The following is a 13,543-nucleotide window of genomic DNA, read 5'->3' on the forward strand; positions in this document are numbered from 1 at the left end:
TTGCCTGTTGTGGACCCCTTTTTCCTATAGTGGACCCGGGTCCATAATCCGATTGTGGACCCGGGTCCACTATAGGCAACCTGTTATTTTTATACCAAATTTAACCAATATTTGATGTTTTGATGCATGGTGTAGGTCTAATGATAGATATAATGAATAAAATATGGATTTTGCTCACTTTTCATCATAAACAAATATTTTTTGTTAACAAATTTGGCTTTAAACAACAAAAAACCAAACAGACATTTAAACACATTTATTTCCGAAAAAGATCAGAGAAAACGTCTCAAAAGCCACTGTAAACATAAAAATAATTTAAAAAAAGTAATCTTGATGCATTTTTTTCCATACTAATTAAATAAATGGTTGACCGATACTAAACAATAGAATTGTTTACAGTTGCTGATAAAACCACGCATGTTTATTGGAAAAAAAGTTTAGTTATTGATTTATTATTATAAAATATCATTTCAAACTGCAATTATGGTGCTTCAGTTAAGTACAATTAACTATAGTTTTGATTAATTATAAATTCTTACGGCTTCAGCATTATTGGTACTTTTAACATGAAAACAGCTATATTTATACTCATAATTGAAAAAATATGCGTTTAACTTGATAACAACAAGCATTTATTGTATGTTTTAGAGAAACTTTTGCTTTAATACACCGTTTTCATCATTTTTGAAGGTTTAATTAACAGGGGTCCACTTTTGGAAAAGTTTGGATTTTCGTTGTCCTATATTGGACCCTCATATTTTGCTAGAAAATTGCATTTCTTCGCTTTATTTTAGTAAATATCCTTAAACTTACATTACTTCGACTTGCTGAAGTTAAATAATCAGTCAAAAAATGATTAGATGGTTAATTCAATCATAAAATATAAATGCAGTTTTGTTGTGAAAATGCTAGTGGCCATGGCTGATTTCAGATGTCCAAATCAAAACACTTATTTTGGTGAAAAGGACAATTCAATGTCAGTCAACATTGTTCTAAATGATGCTGAACATGCCAAATAAAAGATTTGTAGACAACAACACGCTTGAAATTGTGATTTTATTGAATTTTCCATTAAAAACCCTTCAGAGGGTCCACTATAGGAAAGGGGTCCACTAATGGATAACGTACCCTAACGCGGCATGTTAGTTTTTGAAACCATGGATTTCACGGCAATTTCACGGCACTCTAAAATCTGCTTAAAATAGACATAAAAAAAAACTTTGTTTATGCATAATTATGTACAGAAAAGTGTCTAAAAAAGTAAGCAGTAGTTCAAGATAGAAATAAAACCACCTCACACATATTATTCAAATTCAAATAAAATATCGGCATTTTTTTTGAAATTATGCAGCATTTGCGTCAGCTAAATTATGATTCAGCTATTTTAATTTTACTGAGATTTTAGAAATTGATTTTGCAAAAAAATCTTTAAATCGAAGCAAAACTCAAAAGTAGAATCAACAAAAAAAATGTTATAAAAAATTCGTTTGTTTTCATAAATTTCAGCAAAAGATATTTTTTGCATTCAAACAAAGATCAGGCAAATTTCATTTGTAGCATTTATTTACATTTATTGATAAATATTTCCAGAAAATTATGATACCATACAAAATGCAAAGTAAATTTTATTTCAATCTGTTCATTTATAACCAAATATAAAAATTCTCTTCTCTTCAAAACATAAAATAGCTATTTTTTAACTTTTACTGTAGCTTTCAATAACGTTATTTTACATTTTTTAGAATTTTGCGAAGTCAAAAAATTTAGCTAGAAATTTTTAATTAATTATCTGTACATCAAAAAATATTGTAATGAACTATATTTTCAAAAAAAAATCTAAACTTGCCTTGCATTTGTGTTTAATTTTGGAACTTGTAAAGCGTACGAATGAAAAAATCAATGCTTTATTGCTCTGAAAAGTAATTTTTCTAATAACTATATCAAATTTCGCGGCATTTCACGGTATTTACGAAATTTCACGGCCAGGGGCGAATTTCACGGATTACGCGGCTTCCGTGAAATCGCGAAAAATCACTAGCCATACCTCTAAGGCTACCAACTCTTGCTGAGCAAAAATCCGTACACTTTGCCGATATGCCACCATGGTATAACAAAAACTGTCATTGAATTATTTAGATAATTTAAATTTAATAAATCTTAGAATTAAAAATATAAAACTGTGTCGTTTTTTACAGCTTACAAATTTCACAAAATGCTATCAGAGTGCTTATAACTTGCACGTTTAAAAGTATTCATAAAATAAACCATGATTTGAATCAAATAATTTTGTTCTTCGATTTTGTTTTGTTAAACGTTTAAAAGTTTACGAAATGTCAAGATTGTTTTTACGAATAATATCGCTCTTAGTGTTTTCACGAACACGTTTCCAGAGTTTTATTGAAAAGGTCCTATAGTATGTGAAACACAACAGTTTATAGGACCTTTAAAAAAACTCTAGATTTGTTAAATGTTCAAATGTTTTCACAAGTTTTAGAAAGTTTTTAGAAATGGAATATATTTAGTAAGGAATTTCTAAAAGAACAATTCTAGAGTTTTTTTTAAAGGTCCTATCAACATAAGCAAGACAATAGTTTAAAAACTCTAGAATTATTGATAATCAAGTTTGAATTGAAGAAAACCCCGGAAAACTCTCCCTTTTTAAATCAAACTCACAGAAACCAAAAATTTCTAGTTAACAAAACCTTCGACCAAATCAAAAAAGCATCTCAATGATTAACAAGTTGTTAAAATTCCGTACAAATCCGTATTATGCGTAAAATTCCCTACAAAAATTCCGCGAAGAGGTTCGAAAATCCGTATGGTAAGGAAAAAATCCGTACAGTTGGTAGCCTTACCTATGACTGACTGCTCACAAACAGCGCCTCTCATGAGCGTCATTACGAAGCGATCGTCCGTGAACGCAAACACGAAGTCGATACGAACGAATCCCGAGCTCTACACTCATCCAGCCACCCGACCCGATGCCACATGCTCTAGCTCTCTTTTTCTCTACCTTTCTTGCTCGTGTCGTGCTTCGAGGTAAAAGCAGTCATATGAAATGGGGAAGATGATCGAATCTTTGAATGTCAAACGTTCGTGGTCTGTGCGATTTTTTTACACACTGGCGTTTGACATTATCCTTTTTCCTCTCATTTTTGCTTTCACAGGCGCAGTTTAACGGAGAGATTGAGTGACTCAGCGGAGAGAGCGCATAGTCGAGGAAAAGGGCAGGCATGATAGACACAGAGTGCCATCGCTGCGAATCACGAAACACAAGAAGCGATCTCACAAGCTGTAGCGACGGTCACTATTTTCTCTGATGTTTTGGTGCAGACATCATTACATGATAGCTTTTTCTATCACTCATTTGCAACACCGGTCCTGGTAATTACATCGAGTAATTTAGCGTTATATTTCAAAACTTAAACTTTTGTCAAACGATGTGAATAATGAATTTTGAAATAACTTGAGGCATATAACCTAGCAAAAATCTTTTAACAGTAAAAACCAAAAATTAATTAATGATGATTAAAAAAACAGTCAGATAGGTGAAACCTAACGACTGATTTATAATTAAAATTGATCAATTGTTTCCCCAACTAATGAGAAGGTAATGCAACGAAAAGCAAAATGTTCGCAAGATTTGCAAGCAGCATGAAAAATATGGCTTCTACAAACTATTTCAAATTCTCAATGAGTTTACAACAAGACTACAAGACTATTATACGATCTATCCAAATGTAGCTCTAATAGTTTATCTTCTTCACCAAACAGGTTCGGTATGGATTTTACCTTCTTTTGGAGCCGTTCAAGTATTCTTTGTACATGTCGGAGCGCAGGTACCGCGAGTACGAATCGCTCTTCATCAGATAAAACACGTGATCGGCGGCCACGTCGAAACACCAGCGGCTCGGCCCCGTCGTCGAACCCTCCTTGAAGAACTCGCGCGCCAGGTCCATCGACTTGGCGTCGATGTTGACCGGGCAGGGCGCGTCCGGCGTAAGGTACTCGTTCCAGATGTCGGTGGCGGCCTCTTTGATCTTGGACTGCGGCAGCGTCTTCATGTTCTGAATCGCCTCCCAGAACCTACAAAAAAGAAAAGCATGAGCTCACTGTACTCACTTGACCACGTGACCCCCAACTCCACCTACTTTAAGTTTTCGCCGCTAAACTCCTTGTCCAAAAACTTGGTAAATTGTTCCCGCCCGATCGGATCGTTGAGCAGTTCGCGCAAGCTGAATCCCCACCGCTTAACTCGCTTCATCGGGATGTCCTTGCTGCAAGCAACAATTTAGTGTTTTATTCTGTACGTATTGCTATCAAGACGGATATACCAACTCACCCTTGCTTCTCCGTGTCCCACAGCTCGGTGCTGTCCGATTGCCACGGGTTCGGGTAGTCCGGCACGGTCAGGAAGTAGTCGAACTCGCTGTACTGTTCGTAGTATGCGTTGTATCTTAACGAGGGAATGTTGTAAAAGTTGAATTTGGTAAGTCTTACAAACAATTGGTTGAAAATTATGTATGTTTGTCAGGTAAATTCTTAAGTTCTTAAATTCTCAAATTCTTTTTTTTTTTTTTTTGGGAGGGTGATCCAGCCGCACATCGTTGATGTCGAAACCTCTAAACTGGGCCCTCGTCCTGTCACGTCCGTCAGTAGTCTTGTCGTACATTACAACTAGAATCAGATCTGCCAATGAATTAGTACACTTCGACCAAATAAACACTGACGCTGTATGGATCTGACTCTAGAATAAATGCACAGTTGTGTGTTATTCATAAGTCCAAAATGTTCAATTATTCATATAAGTCCAAATATTCATTTGCGAATAACTACCTAACTTGAATTGAATACAAGATTTAAAGCAACCTATCCGAAAGCTACTCTTATCTTAAATCCCCGACATTTTAATTATTAACCAAAAAAAACCTTTCTTTTAAAACCTGTCTGGCTTCTTTAAAAAAAAAAAAAAAAAATAACAGTTGATATTTTACAAGTCGTGAATTGAAAAAGAGACGACCATTTGATCGTCAGAATTCCAATAGATCCTCGATTCGCAACAATGGTCGATACAATCATAATCCGACAGTCGTTAGTTCAACAGATCAACGAATTTAGTCGATATCATTTCACTATTGATTGATCGAGACTCTATGGAAATTTTGACAAATCAGAATGGTTTTATGCAACTTGAATGAAAATCACCGATTCTGATAGAATTACTAAATTCACTATTACTAATTTTGTCCCTAAATAACTAAATGCAAAGTATAAACAGTTGATATTTATAGTTAAAATCCTAAATTCTACAAAAACTGATTTTTTAAAAACCTGTATCCTAACCTGACACCCACATTAAGATAGGAAAAATCACATATGTAGGGTTCATTGTACAAATGTGATATTTCCACTATCAGAAACCTCCTTGTCTCGATGACAGCTTACCGGCCATCGATTAAGCCCTGAGACTACGCCAAAGTGGGTTCTCGCAGCATGAAGTGGTGTCCATGTGTAAAAATGGAAGCTTCAGCAATATACTGAACACTTCGATTTTAATTCCACATCGAATCAAATCATACTCTTTGCCAAACAAGCATCAAACCTATGACACTCATTATGACAAAGCCCAGGGAAGTTCTTAAATTCTCAAATTCTTAAATTCTTAATTTCTTAAATTCTTAAATTCTTAAATTCTTAAGTTCTTAAATTCTTAAATTCTTAAATTCTTAAATTCTTAAATTCTTAAATTCTTAAATTCTTAAATTCTTAAATTCTTAAATTCTTAGATTCTTAAATTCTTGATTCTTAGGTTCTTAAATTCTTAAGATTCTTAAATTCTTAAATTCTTAAATTCTTGGGATTCTTGGGTTCTTGGGATTCTTAGAGTTAAGTTCTTAGAGTTCTTAGATTCTTAGGATTCTTAGGATTCTTAGGATTCTTAGATTCTTGGAATTCTTGGGATTCTTGGGATTCTTAAATTCTTAGATTCTTAGGTTCTTGGATTCTTGGGATTCTTGGGATTCTTGGGATTCTTGGGATTCTTAGGTTCTTGATTCTTGGATTCTTGGGATTCTTAAATTCTTGGGATTCTTAAAGTTCTTAGGTTCGGGTTCTTGGGATTCTTAGGATTCTTGGTTCTTAGAGTTCTTGGGATTCTTGGATTCTTGGATTCTTGGGATTCTTAAATTCTTGGATTCTTGGGATTCTTGAATTCTTAGGATTCTTGAAGTTCTTAAAGTTCTTAAATTCTTAAATTCTTAAATTCTTAAATTCTTAAATTCTTGGATTCTTAAATTCTTGGATTCTTAAAGTTCTTAAATTCTTGGGATTCTTAATTCTTAAATTCTTGATTCTTAAATTCTTAAGTTCTTAAATTCTTAAATTCTTAATTCTTAAATTCTTAAATTCTTGGGATTCTTGGAGTTCTTGGATTCTAGGTTCTTGGATTCTTGGGATTCTTGAGTTCTTGAGTTCTTGGGTTCTTGGAGTTCTTGGGTTCTTAGAGTTCTTGGAATTCTTGAGTTCTTGGAGTTCTTGGATTCTTGAGTTCTTGGAGTTCTTAGGATTCTTAAATTCTTAAATTCTTGAATTCTTAAATTCTTAAATTCTTAAATTCTTAAATTCTTAAATTCTTAAATTCTTAAATTCTTAAATTCTTAAATTCTTAAATTCTTAAATTCTTAAATTCTTAAATTCTTAAATTCTTAAATTCTTAAATTCTTAAATTCTTAAATTCTTAAATTCTTAAATTCTTAAATTAGATCGGAAGAGCACATTACCCAAATTCTTAAATTCTTAAATTCTTAAATTCTTAAATTCTTAAATTCTTAAATTCTTAAATTCTTAAATTCTTAAATTCTTAAATTCTTAAATTCTTAAATTCTTAAATTCTTAGATTCTTAAATTCTTAAATTCTTAAATTCTTAAATTCTTAAATTCTTAAATTCTTAAATTCTTAAATTCTTAAATTCTTAAATTCTTAAATTCTTAAATTCTTAAATTCTTAAATTCTTAAATTCTTAAATTCTTAAATTCTTAAATTCTTAAATTCTTAAATTCTTAAATTCTTAATTCTTAAATTCTAAATTCTTAAATTCTTAAATTCTTAAATTCTTAAATTCTTAAATTCTTAAGTTCTTAAATTCTTAAATTCTTAGGTTCAATTCTTGAATTCTTAAAGTTCTTAGTTCTTAAATTCTTGATTCTTAGATTCTTGGGATTCTTAGGTTCTTGGGATTCTTGAATTCTTAAATTCTTAAATTTAAATTCTTAAATTCTTGAATTCTTAAATTCTTGGGATTCTTAGGATTCTTAGATTCTTAAATTCTTAAATTCTTAAATTCTTAAATTCTTAATTCTTGGGATTCTTAAATTCTTAAATTCTTAAATTCTTAAATTCTTAAATTCTTAAATTCTTAAATTCTTAAATTCTTAAATTCTTAAATTCTTAAATTCTTAAATTCTTAAATTCTTAAATTCTTAAATTCTTAAATTCTTAAATTCTTAAATTCTTAAATTCTTAAATTCTTAAATTCTTAAATTCTTAAATTCTTAAATTCTTAGGATTCTTGGATTCTTAAATTCTTAAATTCTTAAATTCTTAAATTCTTAAATTCTTAAATTCTTAAATTCTTAAATTCTTAAATTCTTAAATTCTTAAATTCTTGGGATTCTTAAATTCTTAAATTCTTAAATTCTTAAATTCTTAAATTCTTAAATTCTTAAATTCTTAAATTCTTAAATTCTTAAATTCTTAAATTCTTAAATTCTTAAATTCTTAAATTCTTAAATTCTTAAATTCTTAAATTCTTAAATTCTTAAATTCTTAAATTCTTAAATTCTTAAATTCTTAAATTCTTAAATTCTTAAATTCTTAAATTCTTAAATTCTTAAATTCTTAAATTCTTAAATTCTTAAATTCTTAAATTCTTAAATTCTTAAATTCTTAAATTCTTAAATTCTTAAATTCTTAAATTCTTAAATTCTTAAATTCTTAAATTCTTAAATTCTTAAATTCTTAAATTCTTAATTCTTAAATTCTTAAATTCTTAAATTCTTAAGTTCTTAAATTCTTAAATTCTTAAATTCTTAAATTCTTAAATTCTTAAATTCTTAAATTCTTAAATTCTTAAATTCTTAATTCTTAAATTCTTAAATTCTTAAATTCTTAAATTCTTAAATTCTTAGAATTCTTAAATTCTTAAATTCTTAAATTCTTAAATTCTTAAATTCTTAAATTCTTAAATTCTTAAATTCTTAAATTCTTAAATTCTTAAATTCTTAAATTCTTAAATTCTTAAATTCTTAAATTCTTAAGTTCTTAAATTCTTAAATTCTTAAATTCTTAAATTCTTAAATTCTTAAATTCTTAAATTCTTAAATTCTTAAATTCTAAAATTCTTAAATTCTTAAATTCTTAAATTCTTAAATTCTTAAATTCTTAAATTCTTAAATTCTTAAATTCTTAAATTCTTAAATTCTTAAATTCTTAAATTCTTTAATTCTTAAATTCTTAAATTCTTAAATTCTTAAATTCTTAAGTTCTTAAATTCTTAAATTCTTAAATTCTTAAATTCTTAAATTCTTAAATTCTAAAATTCTTAAATTCTTAAATTCTTAAATTCTTAAATTCTTAAATTCTTAAATTCTTAAATTCTTAAATTCTTAAATTCTTAAATTCTTAAATTCTTAAGTTCTTAAATTCTTAAGTTCTTAAATTCTTAAATTCTTAAATTCTTAAATTCTTAAATTCTTAAATTCTTAAATTCTTAAATTCTTAAATTCTTAAATTCTTAAATTCTTAAATTCTTAAATTCTTAAATTCTTAAATTCTTAAATTCTTAAATTCTTAAATTCTTAAATTCTTAAATTCTTAAATTCTTAAATTCTTAAATTCTTAAATTCTTAAATTCTTAAATTCTTAAATTCTTAAATTCTTAAATTCTTAAATTCTTAAATTCTTAAATTCTTAAATTCTTAAATTCTTAAATTCTTAAATTCTTAAATTCTTAAATTCTTAAATTCTTAAATTCTTAAATTCTTAAATTCTTAAATTCTAAAATTCTTAAATTCTTAAATTCTTAAATTCTTAAATTCTTAAATTCTTAAATTCTTAAATTCTTAAATTCTTAAATTCTTAAATTCTTAAATTCTTAAATTCTTAAATTCTTAAATTCTTAAATTCTTAAATTCTAAAATTCTTAAATTCTTAAATTCTTAAATTCTTAAATTCTTAAATTCTTAAATTCTTAAATTCTTAAATTCTTAAATTCTTAAATTCTTAAATTCTTAAATTCTTAAATTCTTAATTTCTTAATTTCTTAAATTCTTAAATTCTTAAATTCTTAAATTCTTAAATTCTTAAATTCTTAAATTCTTAAATTCTTAAATTCTTAAATTCTTAAATTCTTAAATTCTTAAATTCTTAAATTCTTAAATTCTTAAATTCTTAAATTCTTAAATTCTTAAATTCTTAAATTCTTAAATTCTTAAATTCTTAAATTCTTAAATTCTTAAATTCTTAAATTCTTAAATTCTTAAATTCTTAAATTCTTAAATTCTTAAATTCTTAAATTCTTAAATTCTTAAATTCTTAAATTCTTAAATTCTTAAATTCTTAAATTCTTAAATTCTTAAATTCTTAAATTCTTAAATTCTTAAATTCTTAAATTCTTAAATTCTTAAATTCTTAAATTCTTAAATTCTTAAATTCTTAAATTCTTAAATTCTTAGATTCTTAAATTCTTAAATTCTTAAATTCTTAAATTCTTAAATTCTTAAATTCTTAAATTCTTAAATTCTTAAATTCTTAAATTCTTAAATTCTTAAATTCTTAAATTCTTAAATTCTTAAATTCTTAAATTCTTAAATTCTTAAATTCTTAAATTCTTAAATTCTTAAATTCTTAAATTCTTAAATTCTTAAATTCTTAAATTCTTAAATTCTTAAATTCTTAAATTCTTAAATTCTTAAATTCTTAAATTCTTAAATTCTTAAATTCTTAAATTCTTAAATTCTTAAATTCTTAAATTCTTAAATTCTTAAATTCTTAAATTCTTAAATTCTTAAATTCTTAAATTCTTAAATTCTTAAATTCTTAAATTCTTAAATTCTTAAATTCTTAAATTCTTAAATTCTTAAATTCTTAAATTCTTAAATTCTTAAATTCTTAAATTCTTAAATTCTTAAATTCTTAAATTCTTAAATTCTTAAATTCTAAAATTCTTAAATTCTTAAATTCTTAAATTCTTAAATTCTTAAATTCTTAAATTCTTAAATTCTTAAATTCTTAAATTCTTAAATTCTTAAATTCTTAAGTTCTTAAATTCTTAAGTTCTTAAATTCTTAAATTCTTAAATTCTTAAATTCTTAAATTCTTAAATTCTTAAATTCTTAAATTCTTAAATTCTTAAATTCTTAAATTCTTAAATTCTTAAATTCTTAAATTCTTAAATTCTTAAATTCTTAAATTCTTAAATTCTTAAATTCTTAAATTCTTAAATTCTTAAATTCTTAAATTCTTAAATTCTTAAATTCTTAAATTCTTAAATTCTTAAATTCTTAAATTCTTAAATTCTTAAATTCTTAAATTCTTAAATTCTTAAATTCTTAAATTCTTAAATTCTTAAATTCTTAAATTCTTAAATTCTTAAATTCTTAAATTCTTAAATTCTTAAATTCTTAAATTCTTAAATTCTTAAATTCTTAAATATTTAAATTCTTAAATTCTTAAATTCTTAAATTCTTAAATTCTTAAATTCTTAAATATTTAAATTCTTAAATTCTTAAATTCTTAAATTCTTAAATTCTTAAATTCTTAAATTCTTAAATTCTTAAATTCTTAAATTCTTAAATTCTTAAATTCTTAAATTCTTAAATTCTTAAATTCTTAAATTCTTAAATTCTTAAATTCTTAAATTCTTAAATTCTTAAATTCTTAAATTCTTAAATTCTTAAATTCTTAAATTCTTAAATTCTTAAATTCTTATATTCCTATATTCCTATATTCCTATATTCCTATATTCTTAAATTCTAAAATTCTTAAATCCCTAAATTCATAAATTCTAAAATTCATAAATTCTAAAATTCTAAAATTCTAAAATTCTAAAATTCTAAAATTCTAAAATTCTAAAATTCTAAAATTCTAAAATTCTAAAATTCTAAAATTCTAAAATTCTTAAATTCTTAAATTCTTTAAAACTCTTTCTTAAATAAAAAATGTTATTTAAAAAATGGCATTTTCCCGAGAACAGTACTTCAAAATCAAATCAAATTTTGAGGTTATGAAAAGCTCTGAAAAAATTTGCGTTCGCTGAAATATTTTTGGTTATCTTTTTTTTTTAATGAGTTACAGTTTTAAAGAAGTCGGATTCTAAAACCTCAATAAAAATATCATTTGGATGTTTGAATTTCTACCAATTTTGCCATAAAACAAACAAACTAAAAAGCCAATCCGATCAAAAAGGGTCCATCCTCTCAAGATGGACAAAGTACCGTCCTAGTTTGCGTTGGTTTTACTTACGATTCCGCCACCTTGGACACCTTGATCGTGCGCCGCTCGAGCTTCTGCTTCAGCAGGTTGATTGTCTTGGCCATCGTTTCCGCGGGGTTACTGTTGGCGGCCGTCCCAGCCGACCCCGATCCAAGACTGGAGGCGCCCCGCCGGTACGCCTTCTTGATGTCCACCTCGGTGGTGTTGACGCAGCCCGGAATGGGCCGGTGCACGTCCCAGAAGGCGCGCTCCTGCGAGTCCAGCACTTTGCGCTCGAGTTTGTCCCGCTTTTTGTCGACCTTGCTCTGGGCTTCCGCCTGCATGAAGATGAACTCCCATTTGCGGGAGAACATTTTCTGCAGCTTGGCGAGGTTTTCCGCCTCGTAGTCGGCCAGCTCGAGCCGGGTTTTGTTCTGCATGGTGCGTTTGCACAGATAGATGGCGTAGTCGGTGTTTTCCGGCTCCCAGAAGTTGGAGGGCCAGAAGTAGGGCGTTTGGAAGCGATAGAAGGTTCCGTCGTTTTTGACGGTCAGTTGGTGGTCGTCGATCGGGAAGAGGTAACCGTGCGAGGCCAGCAGATGGGCCAGATGAAGGGCTTCGGTTACGTCGTCGACGGAAAGGTTCTGCGAGATCCACGCGACCAGGTCGGCCCCGGTAAACACCGACGGAACCTTGCTCATGAAGGCTTTGACGGTGCGTACGGAAACGCCGGAACCTTCCGCTTGCATCTTCTCGATGATGGCTTCCATCTTTTTGTACACCAGAATGTTCGGAGCGTCCTGGCTGTGTGCAGCGTGATGTGTGGTTCCGGCGCTGAAGCTGACCAGCTGGCCACTTCCAGCAGCTGCAGCGGGTCCAGCGCCGCTCGTGCTGCTGTTTGAACACATTTTCTTAGTAAGCCTTTCTTTCTCTGTGTTGTCAGCTGTCTTCTTCGTGACCATCGTCCTATTCCCGGAGGCTATCGTGGCTACTACGCGGTGTGGGGGAATTCGTTCCTCGGGAATCTGCTCCGTGTTAAAAACCGCTTAGATTTGCGTGTGTATGTGTAAAACTACCGACAGGGAAAAATCTTCGAGGGCTAAAACGAAACATTCAAACAATTAGCATATTTTGTTGGATAACACTCCGTGTCCCACCCAGCTTACATGCTGGTGAAGCTGTTTTTTTCACGTCCTAAATTCGCACTCGCGCTGGCATTTTTCTACTATGGGGATAGGTTAAAACGACGACCGCACCCGGATGTGACCGTTCGCACAGGTTTCGAGGACGCACTCCTACCGCAGTAGGCCTAAATTTTCACATTTTCATCCGAGCCCGAGCTAAAAGTTTTCCTCGTCAATCCTGCCTAAAATTGATTTTTCTCCATCTGTCACTGCTGGCTGGCTGGTCGGCTGCTGTTGCCCTTCGCAGAGTGAGAGAGCTCGTTCCACTGGTGAGGTGAAGCGAGAGGTCACGAGCCAGGACGACGACGACGACGAGCAAAACGGGAGCAGCTCGCCAAAAAATAGCATAGGAGGTTTCGACAGTCTAAGCAGGCTCTGCTGGCCAGCAGCTGCCGATTATGTTGATGATTTTCTCCCAATTGAGCAGCCAGATCACAATTTCGGGTGAGGGTGGTTTTCTGTGCTCTCTCTCTCTCTCTCGAGTAAGGGGGGGTGGGTGGTCCTTTCTCACCCAGGTCGAGTTGTTTTCGTTCTCACGCGTAAAACTGGGAATAGAGATCTCCACGGATTCTCTCACGCACACCATGTTTCTGTGTTAGTATTTGTATTTAAAGTATTGTTTTGGTTTTGATCGATTGTGATTGGCTGAATTCCAAGCAGCTGATTTTGTTTACACTATTTTCACGCAGACATAGGCAAATCGAGTAGACATCCCGCCTGTAAAAACCAGCTGTTTACCACGTGCTCGTGGTATAACAAAGGACACAGCTGATTTTGACAGACGAATCATTCTACTCGATTTGCCTATGTCTGCGTGTAAATTTTGTTACAAACTAACACACTCTCGCGTGTGGATATCTCTATGGTTTGTTGTTATAGAGATATCCAC

The 13,543-nt window shown here is 29.6% G+C and overlaps 1 protein-coding gene across 1 annotated transcript in view; it reads right to left on the minus strand.

The window, feature by feature from the left end:
• Positions 1 to 13,107, minus strand: part of LOC6040675 (regulator of G-protein signaling 7) — a 32,293-nt gene extending 19,186 nt beyond the window's left edge. The window contains exons 1-5 of the mRNA XM_038266656.1: positions 12,637 to 13,107; positions 11,522 to 12,569; positions 4,343 to 4,456; positions 4,152 to 4,277; positions 3,793 to 4,086 (exon numbers count right to left, since the gene is read on the minus strand). Of these exons, the coding sequence (XP_038122584.1) occupies positions 3,793 to 4,086; positions 4,152 to 4,277; positions 4,343 to 4,456; positions 11,522 to 12,432 (1,445 nt within the window). The 5' untranslated portion in view covers positions 12,433 to 12,569; positions 12,637 to 13,107. The remainder of the gene's footprint in view (positions 1 to 3,792; positions 4,087 to 4,151; positions 4,278 to 4,342; positions 4,457 to 11,521; positions 12,570 to 12,636) is intronic.
• Between the last annotated feature and the right edge of the window lie 436 nt (positions 13,108 to 13,543).

The sequence above is a fragment of the Culex quinquefasciatus genome, chromosome 1 (assembly GCF_015732765.1).
Source record: "Culex quinquefasciatus strain JHB chromosome 1, VPISU_Cqui_1.0_pri_paternal, whole genome shotgun sequence".
Taxonomy (NCBI): Eukaryota; Metazoa; Arthropoda; class Insecta; order Diptera; family Culicidae; genus Culex; species Culex quinquefasciatus.